The sequence below is a fragment of the Festucalex cinctus genome, chromosome 1 (assembly GCF_051991245.1).
Source record: "Festucalex cinctus isolate MCC-2025b chromosome 1, RoL_Fcin_1.0, whole genome shotgun sequence".
Taxonomy (NCBI): domain Eukaryota; kingdom Metazoa; phylum Chordata; class Actinopteri; order Syngnathiformes; family Syngnathidae; genus Festucalex; species Festucalex cinctus.
Genome location: NC_135411.1, coordinates 32,470,745 through 32,493,494, shown reverse-complemented (window position 1 = coordinate 32,493,494; position 22,750 = coordinate 32,470,745). Strand labels below are relative to the sequence as shown.

The 22,750-nt window shown below is 42.5% G+C and overlaps 2 protein-coding genes across 2 annotated transcripts; both read right to left on the bottom strand.

The window, feature by feature from the left end:
* Positions 1-161: 161 nt before the first annotated feature.
* On the bottom strand, positions 162-9,999 carry amdhd2 (amidohydrolase domain containing 2). Its single transcript, XM_077530620.1, has 11 exons — positions 9,850-9,999; positions 9,248-9,339; positions 8,019-8,155; positions 7,800-7,939; positions 7,654-7,708; positions 4,657-4,964; positions 3,064-3,208; positions 2,679-2,786; positions 1,832-1,900; positions 1,664-1,765; positions 162-1,047 (listed from the first exon to the last, which is right to left on the bottom strand). Exons 2-11 carry the CDS (start codon positions 9,328-9,330, stop codon positions 956-958), a joined length of 1,239 nt encoding a protein of 412 aa, XP_077386746.1. The 5' UTR covers positions 9,331-9,339; positions 9,850-9,999; the 3' UTR covers positions 162-955.
* Positions 10,000-15,953: 5,954 nt separating this feature from the next.
* Positions 15,954-21,300, bottom strand: foxj1a (forkhead box J1a). The gene is made up of 3 exons (XM_077530607.1): positions 20,819-21,300; positions 18,708-19,322; positions 15,954-17,664 (listed from the first exon to the last, which is right to left on the bottom strand). Exons 2-3 carry the CDS (start codon positions 19,269-19,271, stop codon positions 16,906-16,908), a joined length of 1,323 nt encoding a protein of 440 aa, XP_077386733.1. The 5' UTR covers positions 19,272-19,322; positions 20,819-21,300; the 3' UTR covers positions 15,954-16,905.
* Positions 21,301-22,750: the final 1,450 nt, after the last annotated feature.

Here is a 22,750-nt window from a genome sequence, read left to right as displayed (position 1 = left end):
CCCATATGTCCCCGGTCGGACATATGGTTAGAGAGATACAGCCGTGCAAAGAAAAAAAATAAACAAACTAAAAAGCACGTAAAAAAAATAAAAATAAAATACATGCTGTAAAAAAAAACTCGCGAAAGATGAACCCGCGATAAACGAGGGAACACTGCATCTCATTTCACTAGTTTTTAATTTGCTGCTTGCTTCTTGTATTGTTTTTTGTTTGGTTTATTATTGCTATTTTGAATGGACTGACGTCTTGCTTTTTATGTTGAATCACACGGAATTTATGCTTTGCCATATGAAATGTGCTATACAAATAAAACTGACATTGACAAACTGCACACCTTGCCACCATTGGGACAGAGCAGTGAAGTGACAAGTAAAACTTTAAAATTGAATTCTTTGCAACAAAATGTGTATTACGAGCTTCTTCCAGACGTATTGGTACAATCGTATGCGTTTACTGCGGCCATTTTGCCGTGACGACAAAAAACAACTTGAAACGGTGCAGAGAAACTGATGCGTTCATGAGCACTGAGAATGTGGCAACGTTACAGTAAGATGGCTGCCAAGGTACTTCCGGTGGCTTCACTTCTCACGACAGCGAGTAAACGGCATTGACAGTTTATTCATATGCAAGTCCGTGGGTTGCACGTCGAGAGGGCGAGTTTTATTTTGAAAGGTATGACAGGAAATGGTGTGACCAGGATGTAGAGTTGAAGGATTTGATTGACATTGAAAAGGGTGAATCAAAACAACAAAGGATGATGGGACTCGAAAGGGAGAAATTTAAAAATGAAATATAAAAGTTTCATCCATCCATCCATCCATCCATCTTCTTAGCCGCTTTTCCTCACAAAGGCCACGGGGTTGCTGGAGCCTATCCCAGCTGGCTTCAGGCAGTAGACGGGGTACACCCTGAACTGGTTGCCAGCCAATCCAGATTTAAAAGTTGTGCTGCTTTTCAAGTCAGTTCTTTGCTGGTTTTCCTCCACACTTCCTGTCCAGAAATGAACGTTGCCTTCACATTCAGTTCGTCATCAAGCAACACAAAGTCTGCAAAATAAAAAAAAAAAGAAAAAAAAAAGAAAAGAAAAAGATAAAACATTTGAGTCATCAATCAAAAAGAAATTTTCATCAAACATTGAGTAATCAATCAATAAAAAAATAGATATACATCGAGTCACCTATGAAAAATAAATTTGATAAAATATCAGTGAAAATAAATATAAAATATTGACTCGTCGATCTAAAGAAAATAAATAAATCAAGTAAATCTAAAAGAAATAATGTTATAACAACTCGTGAATCTATTGATCAAAATCAATTTATCATACTATCGATCTTTTTTTAATGACTAATATCTATATACTCGTTTGTTGCTGTATCGGTTTATTATTCATTTTTTCTTTTGACAGAGTGGATATAAATAGTCTACACACCCTTGGTGATAGATCCAGTATGACATATCTTCTGATCAACTTATTGATCTAACTATTGATTTGTATATTGATGGATGTGGACAGGTATTTTTTGGGCTAAATATGTAAAGATGAGCAATATTCAGTACTTTAGCATGCATGTGTATGTATGTTTGGATTTTGTATTTCACTTTTGTTTTGTTGACTAGCTGCTGAAAATCAAACATTGAGGGCATCAAAATCAAAGTGACCTGCGTGCGATCCGAAGTCTAGCGTTCCTTTGTGCTGGCTGATTCCCAAAAGTTGCGCCGGATGCAGCGACGCAGCTTCCAGGGCTTCTTCCACGCGGCAGCCTGCAACATCGCACAACTTGTCACCCCCTTGCAACATCCTGCCCTCCTTCCTGCGTATTTGCTGACCTGTGGCGTGTCGGAAGTGTCTCACGCACATGTCCATGGTGGCGATGCTGCCGCTCAGCGTCTGCGTGCCTGCAATTCAAATCATAAAAATACTAATCAATTGATGGAGTGACCAGATCGTCAATCCTAATACTCAAATTCAACATTCAATATTTTAACTGACAAAATAAATAGTTATTTGTGTTAATTAAAACATGACTTCAAAAAGTATATACAATAAAAAGCGCTTCATCTTCTAACATAAAATGAAAAAACAAATGTGTGATATAAATTTGATAAATGTCCGACTTTTTATTTCTGGTAGGGTAGTGTTATCTCATCTGTGGGTATGTGTACTCTCAAGATTTGTGTATGAATATTCGTTATTTGAAGGAAATTCTTTCAAATAATTTCCTGTTAGCATCTGCTAACTTCCTGTTAGCGCTAGGCTAAAACGAAGCATGTTTTGTATTTAAATATACAGTGGATGTAATTCTTAATGCTGTGTATTTAGTTTTACAGGTAACTCCAACTCCAACGGTGTCATTAAACAATTTAAAGGACGTTTAGGGACAAGAGAATAAGCAGAATAACATACGCTACACACTTGCTAGTTGCTAATGCTACGCAAGCAAAATGGTGCACTCAAGTTACTTTCACAGCGTCGGAAACTTTGGTTTTCCTTCGATCACGTTTTAAGTGGAAAATAATCGGCCATTTGGCCCAATTGGCTGATTGTTTTGGCTGATGTTTGAAGGCCGATAATCGGCTGATTATAATCGGCGGCCGATTAATCGGTTGTGCCCTAATTTCTGGATTAAAAAAAAAGAGCACCAAATCATGTGTGGATGTTGTTTTGGGATCTCACCGGCCACGTAGACGTGCAGGCCGCAGATCTGAACTTCCTGCTGACCCAGCGTGTGGCGGCCCGGCGGGAGGCCCATGGCCGCGATGGCGTCCGTCACCAGCACCAAACCTACACACACACACAAGATGGCAACTTATTTTGTTTCGTCTTCATTTTGCTCATTTCAGTAAAAATGAAAGAATATAACAGGATGCCATACAAATCCATAACAACTACCGAAGCAACATTGAGTCATCAACTTTTGAACAACAATACGAATTAATAAGAAGCATCTAATTTGGATGTACAACGTAATGTTATGTGCCCACGTGTGTGGTGTCCACTGTTACTTGTATGTCATCGAAATGGATCTTTGCGAGTGCGTCAGTAGGGGAGGCATGCCAACCTTTTGGGTGAGCGCGGTGGGCGATGCGCAGGGCGGCGGGGTTGGTGTGGATCCCGTCGGCGATCATCCCATAGTAAACGGGCCGTCCCGCCGGGATGTGCTCGCTGGTCAGCAGGCCCACGATGCCCGGGTCCCGATGGTGGAACTGGACCGCAACGCCACAGGAAGTTGGTGAGATGCGGGATTTTTTCCCCCCCCCCCAACAGTTACAATTGCAAACCTCTTATACTAAATCATCCTCGCGTTTCACCGAAAATATCAACAGAGCGGTGCCTTGAGCTACGTCTTTGCGACATTAAATTTAAAATAGAACGCTGTTTAAACACTATTTAAACTTCAAGTACATGACCCATGTTGAAAATGATTAGCTTCATGCTAACGCATAATGGAAAATGCCATAGGCAGGCCAACAAAACTTGCACCCATGCTATTAAATCATTCACTCGCAGCCATATTCACTGAAGCAACCCCCTTCTCTCCCGGCTATTTTACTGAATTTGGACTGATTTTGCAAGGCCCACAGAATATTGTGTTCTACTGATATAGAAACAAGGAACCTACCAAAAAGAAAGATTAGAGACTCTTTTTTCATCAGGAAAAAAAAGGTATATTTCTATCTGTTTCCGTTTTGCAGCAATATTCACAATCAATATTCACAAATGTGCTTAGAATTGTGGGAAAACAGTTTGTTTTCATCATGGTCTTGTTTGATCTCTTATACTCTGCTGCCACCTGCTGGCCGTTTTGTAATTACTACCATTTTTCAACAATTTTCTGCAGTTGTGAGGCTGCATCAAAGACTTCTGTACGGTCTAGGGGAAACAAAAAACAAAACAAAACGTATAAATACGTCTTTGGGACACTTAATACATTTAAAATCGAATTTATTTATATGTTTTTGGGAGCAAATTAGTTAAGCAATGGAAGTGAACATAAATGCTGTGGCAACTCATGTAGACAGACAATCTAATAGTCAAAGGCATATTGCTGGCTGAAAAGCGTAACTGTTATTTCTGAGCATCTTTGCAAACTAGAAACAACACAACAAATTAAACAAGAATCCAGTTGCCACAACTCCTCCTTTTCAGGTTACTGTAACCTGTATGACTGACAAGCTACACAAAGTAAAAGAAATACTTTGCACACACATTAGCACACACTAGTATTTTTTTTTATATTGTGACAATGACAGTTGTCTTCAGTTGTGTTTAACTTTAAAACTTTGACAAATGTCATCATTTGAAATGTTTCTTTTCAAACATTGATTTTGATGAATATCTCAACTTTTTTTTTGCGCAATACATTTGAACTTTGAATTTTCCAATATTTGAATGCAATGTTAATGTTCAATCTATGCATAATTTATTTACAGTGGCTAAGAAAAATAGGAAATATATTTTTAGGGGAAAAAAAAAAAAAGTCAGATTTTTGATTAACACTTTGGACTACTGCATTATTGAATTTTAGTATTTTTGAGGGTGTCAAAAATTGGCAAAGTACTATTATTATTTTCTTATAACTCAATTTTCCGTTTTGTAACGATCTCAGCGCACAGTATAAAAACGTGCATGTCATGCTTGAGGGGGGACGTACGGGCAGCATGGCGTTGAAGAGGTGCGTGATGAAGGAGGCGCCGTGGCCGACGGCCTCCTCCGCTTGCGACAGGTTGGCCACCGAATGTCCCAGCGAGACGGTCACGCCCCTCCGGCAAAGCTCGCTCACCACCGATCGGCTGCCCTCCAGCTCGGGGGCCAACGTCACCACGGCAACCTTGTCCAGCCCTCCGTAGACCTCCAGCAGGTCCGCCATGGCCGCGTCGCCGCTGGAGAAGGTGCGCAGGAAGCGCTCGGGGTGCGCGCCCTTCTTCTTGGCGCTGATGAAGGGACCCTCCAGGTGGACCCCTCCACAAAAAAGAAGCAACAGATATGAATTGGCTCTAGTGTCAAACTCACATTAGCTCAGCAACCCCCTTTGCTCCCAGCTGTTTTACTGGATTTTGACTGATTTTTGCAAGACCCACAGAATATTGTGTTATATTGTTCTAAAGACATGGAACCTATCAAAATAAAGATTAGAGTCTCTTATTTCATCAGGATAAAAAAAAAAAAAAAGTATATTTATATCTGTTTCATTTGTGCAGAAATTAGCATTAGAATATAGCTAAGTTTCATCATGATTCACAAATCTGTTTAAAACTGTGGGGGAAATCAGCTTGTTACAACATGGCCCTGGTTGATCTCTTATACTCTGCTGCCACCGGCTGGCCGTTTTTGTAATAACTACCATTGCTTCAACAGTTCTCTTCAGTTCAGAGGCTGTATCAAAGCCTTCTGTATCCTATATTATTTAAAAAAAAAAAAAGTAGAAATACGTCTTTGGGACACTGTTAATATTCAAAATAGCACATATTTATACGTTTTTGGGAGAAAATTAGTTAATGATGTTATAAGGATGTTAATCCTTGTCATATCTATTTGTGTTACCATTAATTGAATTTGTGTCGTATTTAACACGTTTATGTCGGTCTATTATTTAAAAATAAATAAATAATTAAATAATAATAATAAAAATAATAATAAATAAACAAACAAACTTTAATTTGTGTGTAAAATAATGACATCCAGGACAATTCCCCATACAAGTTGCACTGCTCATTTGAGGACTGCTTGTGAAATTATAAATTTATGTTTTGATTGTGGTCAGCTGATTAATTGGTCCAACATTACAAATTATTTTTTAATCTTGTTATCTCACGGGCCGGATTAAACACCTTTGTGGGCCTGTTCCAGCCCAGGGGCCTTATGTTTGACACCACGGGTCTAGTGGTAATTTCGTCAACGGAAACTAAGATAAACTAAAATAATTTTGTCAACACACATTTCTCACCGGAAGAAAACTAGACTAGACTAGCCTAAAACGCTCATTAATAAACAATAACTGGGACAAAACAGTACGCATTTTCGTTGACGAATGAAGACAAGATGAAAACGTACTCCACTTAATGGAAACTGGATTAAAATCTATGGATATTTTACTTCATGAACAAAAACGAGATGAAACGATATGATTTTGTCACTGTCATGTGACAAATGTGCAGCTAGCGAGTGCAACCTGTACAAACATGGGACAGACAGGAGGTGGATTCAGGGTGAAAGGTTAAAAATGAAAAAAAAAAAAAAAAAGTAAACGATAGTTACAGTATAACGCAACATAAATAAAGATGACTTGACATTAACCCAAGGGCCAAAACGTTCCAACAATAATGTTAATCCGACCGCTAACTAATGTTGGCTAACTTTCTAGCTCATAGCGTGAAGCCATAGTAGCTACTTGTTGACATACATTTCCATCAAAAAGATGAGGAAAAAAATTATGTGAAATTGGTTTAGATCCGAAGTGTTCAACATTATCTGCTTACAAAAAAAAAAAAAAAAAAAAAAAAAAAAAAAAAAAAAAAAAAACAACTGACCCTGCCTTCACGTGCTATGGGAAAGATGGACGTTAGCACTAGCAAACTCCTAATTGCGACCAAGTTCTGTTCATGCGCTTTTTTTTGTTATAGCTAAAAAATACACATAGCAGCTAATGTACTCTTTGCTCGTTAAAACCGAACAATTACATCAAATAATGAGTTGTAAAGGACAGGACATTGAATAGTGTATGCTATGCAATTGTGTAGATTCTAAAACAACCTGCTAGTGGACTTATAAGTGTTAATATTTTTTGCCATTCACAAATCCTTCTGCGCGATCCACCATGTTGAAACTTGATTAGTTCTCTCAACTTGGGTATCAAAATAAATTCCCAATTGTCCAGTAAAAAATACATTCTTGTGCAATATTCTACTCGACATATGCTATTTACTAGGGCTGGGAATCTTTGACTGTCTCACGATTCGATTCGATTACGATTTTTGGGTCTACGATTCGATTCAGAATCGATTTTCGATTCTCGATTCAAAATGATTTGATTGACAAATTATTTCTGCTTCAATGCACAGATATGCACAACATTGTCATGATCTACTCTAGTCTGCTTTGCAAGATAAAATGACAAATAGAGACGTTAAAGTTCGAGTAGAGTTCATGACCGTGCGCCAGAGTTCACGACCCGTTACGTGTCTGTTTTGGTATTGATGTAACAGCATCCAGTTTGAACTAGTTTTAGGCTATGTGATGTCTAGCCACAACCAATGAGATTGATTGACTGTCTATTTAAGGGTCTGAGAATTGTGTGTGTTTTGCCGGATTATTGCTCAACTATTCCAGTGTATCGCTCTCTTAGCTTCTGCCTCTCAATGTGAATAAATAGATAAAGACTTATTTGTGTCTGTATTAGGGATCCTACCTCTTAGCACACGACACAGCTGATGTCATCATCAGTCAACAGCAAGTAGAAAAAAAATACTTTTTAAAGATATTAATTATACATGAAATATCATGAAGTTACCACATTAATTATCGACAAAATATTAACTTTTTACTGCTAAAAATAGCTCAATGAGTCAAGTATCGCTTTAAAAAGGGCTGATAAAATGAACACTAATTGGGTCACACTTCCTGGCGCCGCCAAAATAAAAGATGAGCTCACCGAGGACACCCGCGCCGTGAGGACCGCCATCCTGCACTTTGATCTGAGGCAGGACCTGAAAGATACATGGGGGGTCAGGGGTCATTATGACGGTCAGGATCGCTGTGAGCGTCGTCACAACGCGCTGTCGCGATGCCCGGTGTGACCTTGTGGTAGACGTGCGGCGGCGACGTGACCAGCGTGGGGCAGAAGGACGTGACGCCATGTTCCAGAACCTTCCGGGCCACCAAAGAAATGCCGGCGCCGGCGTCGTCGGAGTCCCGAGAGAAGTCAACTCCGTAACCTCCTGCGGGGTGAGCGCACGCCGCCCGCCGTCAATCACAAGCGCACACATAAAGCCGAACGGCGGAACTCGCGGACGCCACCGTTGATCTGCACGTCGATGAAGCCCGGCGCCACGATGGCACCGCCGCAGTCCAGCTGCTCGTCGGCGTAGGCCTGCTCGTCAAAGAAGAGCTTCTCCGGATCCAGGATCTTCCCTTCGCGCACCCACAAGTCCTCCCTGCGCACACATAAAAAACAAGTTGGCGATGTAAAGCATTGGGGTGAGCTTACAACGCTTTCCAAATGACCTTTTGAAGGTGTTGGGCGATGATATGATGGCGATATATTTCAGGCGGATCACATGACCAGCTGTGAGCATTTCCTGATATGGCGGGAATGTGCATGACAACGTGCAATCGGTCAAACATTTCCTGTTTACACTTGTTTGGCCAGCGTGGAGAACAATTTGTCACACTCAACGCCCTTGATTTGAAAAGTTTAGATTTTGTTTTATCTGTAAAACATTTTTTTTTATAACTCTGAAACGCAATTAAATGAATTCAAATCACGCAAAAAACACCAGAATTCTTTATTTCAGAGTACAGCACTCAACTAGGACTTTAAAGAACAATTACTTTAATAATCTAATTTAAAAGCAAATTATTATTAATCATTTTGAAATTTCCATTCCTTTATTGAAAAGCTGGACAATTTTTCCAACTGACAATGCAGAAAATGGACACATAAAGTGCTTATGATTTGTTTATTGTGCCTCCAAAATTCAGAGTAAAAATTTAATATCTTCCAATGCAATTCAAATTCAGATTGCGCAAAAATCCCAGGAGAGGTCAACATCCAAGTTTACCTTTTGGTGTACTTTTTTTCAGAAAAAAACAAAAAATCAAAGTCAGATGGGACAGATGTCACTGCATGCAAATATATATTTTTTGGTGACTTGTACGAGGGGCACGAGGGGTGGTGACTGGTTAGCACGTCCGCCTCCCAGTTCTGAGGACTTGGGTTCGAGTCCAGGCTCCGGCCTCCCCATGCCTGCGTGGGTCTTCTCCAGGTACTCTGGTCTCCTCCCACATTCCAAAGACATGCATGGCAAGTTAATTGGGCTCTCCGAATTGTCCCGAGGTGTGCTTGTTAGTGTGGATGGTTGTTCGTCTCTGTGTGCCCTGCAACTGGCTGGCAACCGGTTCATGGTGTACCCTGCCTACCGCCCAAAGCCAACTGAGATAGGCTCCAACAGCCCCCACGACCCTTGTGAGGAATAAGCGGTCAAGAAAAGGGATGGATTGACTTGTACGAGAGTTGCGTATGTCACCTCTGCAGCTGGTGGTCCCTGAGGATCCTGCAGTTGAGCAGCTGAGTGATGGGTGCCTCTGAAACCGACTTGTTGGATGGCATCTCGGAAGTCTGGAAAACAATTAGATAATAATTTAAAAAAATTATCTTGTCCATTTTTCACATCTCTGTCAACTTTGGACTTTTCCGAGACATTTTCAAATATCTTTGGGACTTTTTGCAACTACATAACGGATCTGGTCCATTTTTTCCTGAAAATTATGATTGTTGTTATGATTACCAATGTGAGTGTTTGATAAATAAGCAACTATCTTATCACAGAGACTTTGCCCCCTGGTGCTCATCTTGTTCTTCTTCGTGCATTCCACACGCTCACACACGAGCCAAAAAAGTCCAACGACAGCAACAGAAAAACTACGAGCCAAAAGCGCCTCTTCAAAGGCGACATTTTAGTGTTTTGACATTTAAGGAGACGAAGATTTGTGGGACTGTCTCTTCAAGTGTAGTTAGATCGGCGGGTGCACAAAAAGGGTTGCTAAAAAGTCAACTTTTGTGTCGTTAGTCTTGATAAATAAGAGCAAAAAGGCTCGACTGCCTTCCCAAAAGCCGTTGACACCTTACCTTATCGACTTCCGCACTTCTTTTGTGTCCACAGACAGCCAAAAGCCGACTACATAAATCAAATTAAAGTCAATTAAAACAGTTTTTGTGGCGCTCGCTTTTTGCTTCTCAGCAGTTTCCACGAAGAGTCACGTGAGTCGGAAATGGGAGCCATCACGTGACCCAACAGGTCAGCTGATAAAACGAAACATTAATTACAATTGTTTTTGTTTTGTGGGATTATAATGAATATTGACAAATAATTTTATGGATGTTGAAGAAAAAATGAAAAATTCTAAATAAAATTAATTGTTGTTGTTTTTTTGTTTTTTGTTTTTTGTGCGCGTGCGTATGTGTGTGACGTGTGTGTACTCCCACACTTTAGCAGGAGAGGGCGCCAGAACACGTTTGAACACGTTCCAACACGTCGAGACGAGAACGTTCCATGTGTTTTTACAAGATCAATATCAACATATCCACGTTTTCCACGAAATAATGTTTGTGTTTGGCGATTTTTAAAAAGTTGCATAGTCCTTTCTTGACGTATCATGGAAAAACTCTAACGTTTACATTCCTATTTATGTTATTTTTATGTTTTCATCCATAACTTAGTGGATAAACAAAAGGTAAAATTAATACAACCGACCAACTACTTAAAACCACTGAAGTTAACAGCCAATGTGATGCAGTGTGATGTTATGGGAAGTCTTTTCAGCATTTAGTCCATATTCTTAACCAGGACGCTACTACTAGCTGACACATGCCTACTAGTTGGGCCTTGTAATGTAAAGAGTGAAGCACAGTAATTCAGTAGTAATTAGTAGTTTGGTTGTGTACATGTGGGCCAAAAATTGAACTTGTGCAGTTGTTCTCCTACTAGTGCATGAAATTGTCTTAATGAGGACAAAGAGTGTACTAGTACATGGATGGACCTTAATGTAGATATCAAAGATATAGAACAAATGTTCAAAAAAACTTTATTGTCGAAGCTGAAGGTGGTACTCGTAAGCCAAATGTTAGTAGGGAAAAATCATCAATAGAAAGACATTCGTTCTAATCTCATCTGTTTTTCCAGTTCTACTAGTGCATTAAATTAAATTACTATTACTATTACTATTACTATTACTATAAATTACTAGTGAGTACAAAGAGGGAATTAGTAATTGGGCCTTCAGGATATTGACAAAGTTCTGAAATTGACTTCTAGAATCTCATTGAGTTTGGCTAGCATTAGCAACGTAGGTAGCATGGATGTAGCAGGACAGATGAGGATGTTCCTCTGATCCCCCTCAGACCAACAACCCCCCCCCCCCCCCTCCACCCCCCAAAAGACACACAGACACCCCCCGTCAGGCGTTCCTGAAAGTCAACAATAAAGTTGGTTTCCAGTAAGACGGATACCTTCACTAGGGCTGCTCATCGCCATGGAGATCCCAAGAAGCTGCAGACTGCTGGTGGCCACCCATGCGGGAGAAGGAGGGGGCAACGGGGGAGGCAAAGGGGGGGCTCACTGTGAGTGTAAATGTGACACGTTAGACAAGCGCAATATCTTACATCTTTTCATTGACTCTTTTGTGGGCGCTGACGTCAGACGCATCCTCTTTTGTGTCAGCCATTCACAGCCCGCTTAACCTCGGCCCGGCTCTCCGGCGGCCCCTCGGGGTCCCGATGACCTGATCTCCTAATCTGCTGCCTGAATGAACGATGCTTTTTTTTTTTTTTTGTAGCTTGCTTGTTGACTTAAGTTGACTTGCAAAGCGCATGGTGAGGTCACGAGACGTCGCTTGGACGACGTGTCAGTCAGCTGCTTTGACATGTGATGACCTGGAAGAAATCGGACTACTTTTTCAGACTGCAAATGTTTTGCGCAGAATGGCACAAATTGAATGTGTATAGCATGTTGTGCTCACGCATATATAATGTGAACACCATCCAGAGCAAATAGAATGTACATACAATATAGCACATATTATACTGCATAAAGTGTGGCATTTATGACACCTATAGCACATATAGAATGCACCTTTAACACATCTATAATGTGTAGCACATACAACTGGTACAGAATATAGTAGTAGTAGATAGCTCATTTGAGAGCATGCAGCACATATAGAATGCGTAGCACATATTGTAGAATGCAAAGTATAAACTGTACACAGTGACATAGATCGAACATATAGCAGACATAAAAGATTTAGAATGGATCGAACTTGTAGCACATGTATAAATAATGCATATATATATATATATATGGAGTAAATATGTATAAAATCTTTGACAACGTAAATTCTCACACATATCGACCATACATAATGCTTAGCATGTGAAACATATACAGTATACAAAACGTATAGGTCATATAGGCCGCAGTACATGAAAGTAAATAGAACATACTCATCCATCCATCCATTTACCTAACCGCATATTCTCATGAGGGTTGCGGGCAAGGGTAAAACCCTGAACTGATCGCCAGCCAATCGCAGGGCACACACATTTTGTAAAATATATACAACATAATCTGTATATTGAATTCATAGTATTTGCACCATGGCATGTATAAGACATATTGCACACATATAACATACTAAATTCATATAATGTAAATAAGTTGTATGATGTGTCTAATGTACACTAGGGATGTAACGATATCCCTTTAAATATCATGAACATGGCGACGACGATATTGTGGCAGTTTTAATATCACGATATTGCCCTTATCGTTACATCCCTAATGTAAAAAGGTAAACCTATAGTGTCAACTGTGCACAATGTATACACATTCTACATATACATTACTTTCCATACATAGATTTATAGACTTTGTATAGTCTACATTATATCAAATTGTGTATAGTGTAATACACGTGATGCATGTTTGCATTGCTGAGGAAAAACATCCAAACATGGAAGATTTCATGACCTCTGTTATTTTGTCTGCTGGCAGCTGGAGTGAGTCAGAGGTTAAAGGTTGTGCATCACTGGAGCATGGAGGACATTGATCTTATACACTCATAAAACAGTCACAATTTACAAAACAAACATACACATAAAAAAAGTTGATATATATATTTTTTTTTATATGATTTTGTGCTTCTTTTAAACTTCCGAGCTTCAGGAAGTGTTCCAGAAAATTCTGGAAGCTTTGGAAGCTTCTGGTCATGTGTAGGCGGGACTTGACCAGAAACGTGCATCTATCCCAGTCCCATAACCCCGCCCACTGTTCATGTCCTGCTTCCCACATTCCTCATCTTCACAGGTTAATATGTGTGTGTGTGCGTGCGTGCATGTGTGTGAGTGCGTGCACTTGTAGCCACAGTGTGTGTAGAACCCCCAATTCGCCCAGCTGCTGAGTGTAACACACTAGTATGCTAATAGGAGTAGCATAATAACTGAAGCCCCGCCCCCTTGACAGGTCAATCATTACATCAGCACGCTGAAGTTATTTCGTAATGTATTAAAAAGTCACCACGTCGCCTCAAGGAAACGTCCTGGTCCGTTTCCTGCTCGCCATCGGATCGCTCCAATGCTTCTCGCACGATGAAAAATGGCCGCCATGTGACATCACAAATCAGCCAGCTGCCAGCCAACTTACCCTGACACTGCCTGATAACAACACACACACACACACACCCCCGCACACCCCCACACACCCCCGCACACACACATGCATCACTTGGCTCTAGGTTGCGTGTTTGTGTAAACCAACAATAGCCCACATAACAAGGCCGAGACCAGATGACACACACCCAAACACACACACATACACTGACAAGATGGCGGATAGAAGATGTCGAACACAACATGGCGGAAACAAGATGACATCATGACCACAATCATCAAATCATGATCAAATAACACACAAGGGTCATAAACACATGTTGTATAAAGATGCTAGGGATGTTTAGGTGGATCATTGTGTACGTGGAAGTGTGTGCGTGTGTGCGTGTGCAAGCGCGTGTGTGCGTATGTGCGTGCGTGACTAAAGTGCATGTGCCTGCAGGCTTCAGTTCGCAAACTTTCACAGCAGCAGCGTCGTAAATCCGAGGCCCCGCCCCCCGGTGACAATGCTACCAGCCGTTGCCGCGGCAACAGGCCTTCCCGGGACAAAACGTCTTCTGGTCGGTGTCTGCTTGTGTGCTGGTAATCTGATTACTCACCACACTCCTCATCTATTATGACTGGCCGGCGTGCTCATCCCTCATTGGTCACCCGCCGCGCTCACGAGACCCGCGTTGACATGGTCGCCACGATAAACATTTGAAACTCGACTGGCGGCCATGTTGGCGTGTCAAGGGTTAGCGTTTCGGCGGCGAGCTCGTCTTACGCCACTCAGGTTACTACGGACGCGTTGGGGGGGGGGGGGGGGGGGGGGGGGGTTTGTTGGCAAGTGGGCTATGTAGCGAGACAGCTATTTGGGAGTGCTGTTGGAATGTGGAGTGAGTAGAGTAGTTGTAGTATGTAGTGGAACTAGATAGTTCCTAAAATGTCTGCTGAAAATTCCTACGTAGTGTGAAGGGCAGGGGTCACCAACCTTTATGAAATTGACATATTGTCTTCTTGGGAACCGATTAATGGGAAAGGAAGAGTTTGTTACACACTTCTCAAATTTGTATGAGAAGACACTAATCATGTTAAAGTAAGAGTCAACCCCAAAATATTTTTCACATTTACAATCACAGTTGGGGAATCCAGGTCCAGGAAATAAAAACCATGAAATAGTTTGGATTTTGCCACAGGTGCTTCTACTCAACGGGCAGAGAGACGAGCTTGTTTACTTCATGTAAGCCACATGGCGTCTCCCAGGCAGAGGAGCGAACCCGTGACAACCGGCACTGAAAGCAAGTGACGGTTCCACTCCTCCACTCCTCCACAAATGGCGGCAGCCATTTTACCACTTGCTGTCGACTGAAAATGACATCACAGTTATGACCAATCACAGCTCAGCAACATCACATGACCAAACCCAGAAAACAGGTGCGCTAGCTATTAGGGATGTAATGATATCACGATACGATATTATCACGATATGAATGTGATGATACTATAATTATCACGATATTGTGGGGGCGTTGGCAATATTTAAGAAATATCACAATATTGTAAAAAAGAGAGCTCATACTAAAAAAAAGTACAATATTGTGCTTTGTACATAACAGCAATGCATATAAACCGCCTACAATATCTAATAACAATATTGAGGCACTTACTTGCTAATACAAGCACACATTGATTGCTTCACAAGAAAATTAGGTTCCCCTTTATCTGACAATTAGCATAGATTTTAAACATAGAAGGCCAAAACACCCCTAATGAAAATGAAATTGTACTAATAAACTAGCCACTGGAGGGTGCTAGGACTGCACAAATGGAAATCAACCTTTTTAAACAGATGTGTTCCTTTTAAATATTGTGAACATGACGACGACGAAATTGTGGCACTTTTAATATCACGATATCACAATATTGCCCTTATCTTGACATCCCTACTAGCTACATAGTCCACTAGACTAAAATCCCTATTGAGTGATTAGGAGGTTTTCAGTGAATCATTTCAGCCAAGATTAAAATCCCAACACGGTGATTAATAAGGGGTAGGGAATGATGTGCATTCGGACTCACACACTCATTCCCGACTCCGAAATCACTCCGACGGGTTTTTGAGTTGATATTTTCGTGAAATCCCGATCTATAGTGATTATTGAGCAGGGAATGATGCCCGATGCAGCATGTTGGGTGTCTATCACGTGTCACATGACACCGGCACCTTGATGAGGGAGCACATGACCCGGCTGGGGGGGGGTCCCGCTCTGGGGGGGGTCTCAGCTTCTGATATATGGACGCTTGTAACACACAAAAGACATGCAAGACAAAGACCCCTCCGAGGCCACCCATCAGTACCACAAGCACTAATAGCTGCTGTGTGCGTGTATACACTGTGAGTACATGTTTGTAATGTGAATGTGTTCACCTATGCAGTTTGTGCATGAGTATTTTGAGTGTATATATGTAGTGTGAAGGATGTTTGTGAGTCCAGGGGACTGGAAAGGCCCACGACTAGCAAAAATCTGCATTTAATTGACACCCATATAGGGTATGTGTGTGTGACCAAGACAACAAGCTGAAGTAAAAGACATTTTTATTGTTGAAAAAAAAAGTAACAAAAAATAGAAGAGCCAATCATGAGATGTGATGTCATGATAATGTCACAGGAACAAACACGGCCATGTGACTTCTGCTCTTCCGTCCTTTCTGCTCACGTTCTTAGTCACAGGTCAGAGGTCATGTGATGTTTTAATGACCAAATGTCATCACTTTGACTGATCTTGTCTTTAGAAGTCTACAAAGTAGACAAATGCATCAGTTGGCAAATGCTAAAAAATGATGTAATATTTGCTCATTTGTTCAGCCTGAAGAGACGGAACCAAAGCAAAACGGTATTATGTTGGTGTATTTATATGATCTTTGAAGTTGATCTCGGTCACACAACAAGAATTTGATGACGTGAACAAATGTGAAGTCGTTAACGCATCGGCCTCACCGTTTTGAGGTTCAGGGTTCGAATCTTGGCTCTGAGTAATTCCGCTTCCTCCCGTTAGCATGTTAGCTTCATTGAAGATGAAGAACTTGTTCTACGTTTGTCTAGCCGTGATTGGCTGGCAACCAGTCCGGGGTGTACCCTGCCTGGGATAAGACACTGAAATGGATGGATGAACGGTTGGAAAGACAGATCGGTTGTTGGAGGTGTAGATGGAGGGATCAATTGATTTTTGATCTACCCGTCGAAGCATCCAATTGTTGTTTGGACAATGGATGGCTGTGGATGAAAGGATTGTGTATGGATGGATGGAAAGATTGATTGTTGGATGAATGGAAGGATTTATGGATGATAGCTTATTGGATGGAATGTCTTGAATGTATATGGATGGATGGATGGATGGATGGATGATGGATGAATGGATCATTCACCGGAGATAATCGGAATGGAAAATGAATGTTGAAATGTCATCTGTCAATCATGTGATGTAAACAGGAAGTCCCGTGAGTATCAAAAGTTTGGGACGCGGTGTCCGGGCGACCTCAGAGCAGGCACTCCGAGGAGGGTTCGGCAAGGTCAAACAATTGCTCCAAGTTGACGCCGGCACCGCACAGGAAGTCGCCGCGCTCCGGATCCGTCTCTTCCTCTGGCCAGGGACCCTCCAGGAAGGCCGAGCCCAGGAAGGACTTTTGGGACTCGGCCAGCGCGTCGGCGTCCTCCGTGGGGGCGCCGGCCCGCACGCTCAGCTCCTCCTCCTGGATGACGGGGCCCAGGGCGTCGCCAGCGTCCAGGCTGAGCTCGCCGCTGAGCGCCGAGTCCAGCAGGGCGTCCCAGTCGAAGTCGCCTTTGAGGGCGCCGCTCTCCTTCTGCTCGTCCGCCGGGAGCAGCGGGGAGCCGGAGCGGCGGGGGGTCTTGCCACCGCCGCTCCTGCGGCCCGACTTCCTCTTGGCGCCGCCGCGTGGCGCGGGCCAGGACCCCAGCATGGTGCCCTCAGCCAGGCGGGCGTCCCAGCTTTGCTCCGTGGCCTCCTCAAACTCCCGCAGGAGACGCTGGGACTGGTCGTCGGCGCGCAGGGCGCCCGCGGGGCTCCCGGAGGGGGGAGGCACGGCGATCCCCAGCCGGCTCTGCAGCGCCGGGTTGATCCTGACGGGTGGCATGCGGCGCTTCTTGTAGGCGCCGCTCAAGAGGCGCTCGGCATACTGCGGATCGATCTTCCAGAAGCCTCCTTTTCCCGGTTCGTCCTTCTGACGAGGAACTTTGATGAAGCACTTGTTGAGCGACAGGTTGTGGCGGATCGAGTTCTGTAACGACACAGACGACACCCTTAGCTTAGCATCAAAGCTACAAAAAAGGAAAACAAAACAGACTCAATGATGCTCCTCACTCCACATTCAACCATATGATCCACTGTATAAAAAAATGTATACTTGAGAATGAACCCCGAATCACTACAAAGAGATTTGAATGGACATATTCTAAACTGTCTTGCTCCACTCAACAAAATCCCCCAAATTCTTGTACTAGCCAAATCATGCTAAGTGAGCTAGTGCAGTAAAGCAGGAAGTATGAACTACTACGCAATTAGTATTCATACTTTAAGCTGCCCCCCCACCATGTCCCTCCTCCCTAGCCAGTCTAAATGGAGCTGCTGACCTTTGTTAAATATTATCTGCCCCATGGTGGCGCTACAAAAACAAGCTAACGGCTTCATCAATCATTTATGTGGCAAATTAAGACTTTTAGTTGAAAAGAGCCAAACACCTCAAAGTCACTCCTACACGCTTGTGCTCACCTCTATTATTTTTAGTTATTTAATTAATTATAGTTTTAGTTAGTTTCAGTATTAGTTTTAGTGTGGTTTTTTTTTAAGCGACTTGGACTTAGACTTAGACTTGACTTTATTGATCCGTTATGCACAATATTTAAAAAACAGCATGGGAGCGACATCATCTGAAGGTGCTTTTCTATTGGTTGCTGCTAGATGACGTCACTTCTGTGTCACACACTTTCAAACGTCCTTATTCCGGTAAATATGAAAAATAAATCTACCTAAAATCACGTTTAAAATCATCCCCAAATGCTCATGCATTCAATTAATTAATAAAGAGTAAAACCAAGGACTTTTTTTGCTATAATTATAGTTACTTTTAGTTAGCTTTGTAAACATAAGATGTAGTTTCAGTTAGTTTTCATTTTTTTTAAAGCATTTTCGTTTTTATTTTATTTTATTAATTAATTTTTTTAATTTAAGTTTTATCATTAGTTCTAGTTAACTAAAATAACCTTAGTACCATCTTGCGTTTGCCATCTTTGCGTCTGCCTGAATGTCGGCCATTTTGTATACCTGCCAGGTGGGTTCGGCGTGCTTGAAGTAGCAGAAGTTGTCGGTGATCCATTTGTAAATCCCGGCGAGCGTCATCTTGCTGTGTTTGCTGTGCTTCATGGCCATGCAGATGAGGTGCGCGTACGAGTACGGCGGCTTGACGCCTGCATCCGTCTTGTAGTCCACCTCGTCCGGGCAGTGCCCACGTGCCACGATGGCAGGCAGCGGCAGCAGGCGGCTGTAGGCGGCCGCCGTGGGTTTGCCGGGTGTGAGCGGTGGGCCCGCCGAGGCCGGGTCGCCCGCCAACGGGGAGGCGGGCGCCTCCCAGCCCAGTGGGTGGCAGCGGTGGGGGGGTGGCGGCCGACCGGGGGGGACCCCGCCCCCCGCGATGGAGAAGTCCTGCAGCCACTGCAGGCTGGTCAGGCTGTCGTCAAAAGTGGCACCGGCCCAAGACACGCCGGCATCCGCGCCCGCATCCGCGCCCGCATCCGCGTCTGCCTCCGCCTGGGCCGCCACCGCCACCAGAACTTCCTCCAGCTCCTCAGACTCCTGAGGACCCACCTGGTAGCACGACTCCATGCTCATCAGCGCCTTGACGATCGCCACTCGTCTTCACCTTTGCCGGCCTCAACTCGACTGCAAATGTACGACATGTTCATGAGTGAGTGAATGAGTGAGTGACCGAGGGAGTTAACACAGTGAATGAGGGAGTGAATTAACACTGAGTGAGTGAGTGAGTGAGTGAGTGAGTGAGTGAGTGAGTGAGTGAGTGAATACGTGAGTGAATGAGTGAGTGACTGAGTTAACACAATGAGTGAGAGAAATGATGAGTGAGTGAGTGAGTGAGTGAGTGAGTGAGTGAGTGAGTGAGTGAGTGAGTGAGTGAGTGCATGAGTAAATGAGTGAATGAGTGAGTGACTGAGTTAACACAGTGAGTGAGTGAGTGAGTGAGTGAGTGAGTGAGTGAGTGAGTGAGTGAGTGAGTGAGTGAGTGAGTGAATGAGTGAGTGAGGGAGTGAGGGAGTGAAAACAGTGTAGTGAGAGAACAGGAAAGTGGTTGAGTGAAGGAGAACGTAATTGAATGAGTGCGTGAGATAACACAGAGTGAGCTAACAGTAAGTGAATTAGTTAACACATTTTCATGAGTGAGTGAGTAAGTGAGTGAGTGAATACGTGAGTGAATGAGTGACTGAGTTAACACAATGAGTGAGAGAAATAATGAGTGAGTGAGTGAGTGAGTGAGTGAGTGAGTGAGTGAGTGAGTGAGTGAGTGAGTGAGTGCGTGAGTGCGTGCGTGAGTGAATGAGTGAGTGACTGAGTTAACACAGTGCATGAGTGAACAAGTGAGTGAGTGAGTGAGTGAGTGAGTGAGTGAGTGAGTGAGTGAGTGAGTGAGTGAGTGAGTGAAAACAGTGAAGTTAGTGAGAGAACAGGAAAGTGGTTGAGTGAAGAACGTAATTGAATGAGTGCCTGAGTTAACACAGAGTGAGCTAACAGTAAGTGAATTAGTTAACACAATGAGTGAGTGAGTGAGTGAGTGAGTGAGTGAGTGAGTGAGTGAGTGAGTGAGTGAGTGAGTGAGTGAGTGAGTGAGTGAGTGAAAACAGTGAAGTTAGTGAGTGAACAGGAAAGTGGTTGAGTGAACGTAAAACGTAATTGAGTGAGTGAATAGTCATTTAAAAACGTGGATTATGAATGAGTAAGTCGACAACAAACATTAGCCTAAGTGAGAAAAAATTAGTCAACCTACCGGGCTTGTGTCAGACTAGACAAGAATGAGCGAGTGACGAAGTGATAACATGAGAATGAAGGCAGTAAAGGTAGAGAGGGAGGAAGTGTGAGAATGTGTGAATGAGAGCGTGAGGACTCATTTGAACACAGAGAGTTTCTCTTCACACCTGCGCGCGTGCACGCCTCGCTCGCAACTAATAAGTGTCGCGCGCATCATGGTTTTCATTTCAAATGGAACTTTGAAGTCATGTTCAATTTTATTCACATACTGTATTAAGCTTATTAAACGTGTCGAAAATTCTGTAGCACAAATTTGCACTTGTTCACAACGACTCACCAACACAATAAAACAGAATGAAAATGTTGAAACGAAATAAAAAAGAATAAAAATGTAATCATACCTGCAGTAGTCCAGAGTCTCTCCTCCGTGTGAATTGCGCGCGCGCCTCCTGCCTGCGTGTACGTGCGTGTACGTTCGTGCGAGAGCGAGGGCAACCAAAGGGCCACGCAATGAAACGAATACGACGCGCAGCCCGCAGCGCCACTTTAATACCTGAACACGTAACCCAAGCAACAGCGGTAGCGCCCCCCTTGTAAACAATCTGACGCACGCCCATTGGGCCGCCCGTTACCATGGAGACACACGAACGCGGCACGCTTCCATAGATAGATAGATAGATAGATAGATAGATAGATAGATAGATAGATAGAGTGAGTCTATCTCTCTATCGAGATCTCTATCGAGGCTTTACAGTTTCTTTGTGGGCGTCCTAGTCAGTCAGTTAGTTGAAGCTTTTTGTTTGTTTTTCCAACGTACATTCCTTCACACCTCGTAAGTTTCAACTTCCACCACAAGAAGTCCACTTTCCACTGTCTGTACTGGCATTAAAAAAAGTAGATGAAAGTGTTGTGTGGAAAGGTATTCTTTCAATATTTTGGTGGTCAAATGAAATCATCGACTTTGACCATAGCTTAAAATGACGTTTTCTTCATTGTGACGTCACGCTATCTGTGTTGTGTCACGTTGTCACATAAAAACAATTACAGTACAACGAATATGCTGTAATTGATGGTGCAGTACTTTTTATACCGTTCATAGTTGTACGTTGGATAATGGATTGATGGACGGACGCTGATATGCAGATGTAATGATCCTTACTGAACAAAAGGGGGCGGTAGATCCCAATTGTTGTCTCATTGCTCGTTTGCGATTCACTTTTTAAACACCAACTAGTTAATTTGTGTACATCATTAATTTACTAAACTTATATGTCAATGTACAGTGAAACTTTTTGTCACGTTGAGCGGGTGGTTGAGGAGCCAAGAGCAGGGAAGCAGAACGAGGAGGCCGAGGTAAAGTCCATCAAAAAAGGGTTTTATTAAGGAAACAAAAACAAGGTGGTGCACAAGGTGCCGATAGGAAACAACAAAAACAGCAAAGTCCTCCTAGGTCCAAGCAAAACTCAATAGCATGACAAAGGAAATGGCAAGGTGTGGGGGTAGGCGGGGTACACCCTGAACTGGTTGCCAGCCAATCCAGGGCACACACAGACAAACAGACATTCACACCCACAATCACACATAGGGACAATTTAAGAATGTTCAATTAACCTGCCATGCATGTTCTTTGGAATGTGGGGGGAGACCAAAGTACCCACACAGGCAGGAAAGCCAGGCCGGGCCAGTGGAGTTGCATCAAAATGCCAGGGCCGATTTTTTTGTGTCAGTCCAGCTCTGCCCTTGACAGGTTGAATGTATTGTTAATAGCTTCATTATACATTATATTTTATGCTTCCTATCATTGCGATAAGGTACTTTTGAATGTATGTAGCCATAAAATACAACTGTATTAGTAAAAAACAAAAAAACCCAAACATGCTGACGAAAGAGGTGAAGCCAAAAAATAAACCCAAAACTTTAAAACTAATTTTACAATATTCTAACTAATCACTTAATCCAAACCCGTCTTGCTGCCACAGAAAAACTTCAGTATCACGTTACAGTTCACGTTTTATCATGAAATTGATTTAAAAAAAAAAAAAATCTTTTTTTTTCCAAATTTTTTTTCTGTTTTATGGAGTATTTGTATCGCAATATTTCTGCAAGCTTTTTTTTCTCTCGATTTTTTTCTTTTTTGTATTTTTTTTTTTAAATTTTAAGTGTAATTTATTTTCTGTTGTCAGACTCTTTTTCGGAATATTTCTCTCCTTGCGACTCGCATACCTATATTGGAAACATGTATGACGACAGCAGAAAAATGCAGATTCCACAGGAAATTATCAATCAATCAATCAATCAATCAATCAATCAATCAATCAATCAATCAATCAATC

What these genes read in the sequence shown, in the direction of transcription:
- amdhd2 (XM_077530620.1), bottom strand. Translation starts at nt 9,330, where the DNA reads ATGCCATCCAACAAGTCGGTTTCAGAGGCACCCATCACTCAGCTGCTC. An exon ending in AGGGACCACCAGCTGCAGAG is followed by an intron (nt 8,156 to 9,247) that starts GTGACATACGCA and finishes ATGTGTGCGCAG; the next exon opens with GGAGGACTTGTGGGTGCGCG. An exon ending in TCTTCAACGCCATGCTGCCC is followed by an intron (nt 3,209 to 4,656) that starts GTACGTCCCCCC and finishes GTTGCGGTCCAG; the next exon opens with TTCCACCATCGGGACCCGGG.
- foxj1a (XM_077530607.1), bottom strand. Translation starts at nt 19,271, where the DNA reads ATGAGCATGGAGTCGTGCTACCAGGTGGGTCCTCAGGAGTCTGAGGAG. An exon ending in ACGCCGAACCCACCTGGCAG is followed by an intron (nt 17,665 to 18,707) that starts GTATACAAAATG and finishes GTGTCGTTACAG; the next exon opens with AACTCGATCCGCCACAACCT.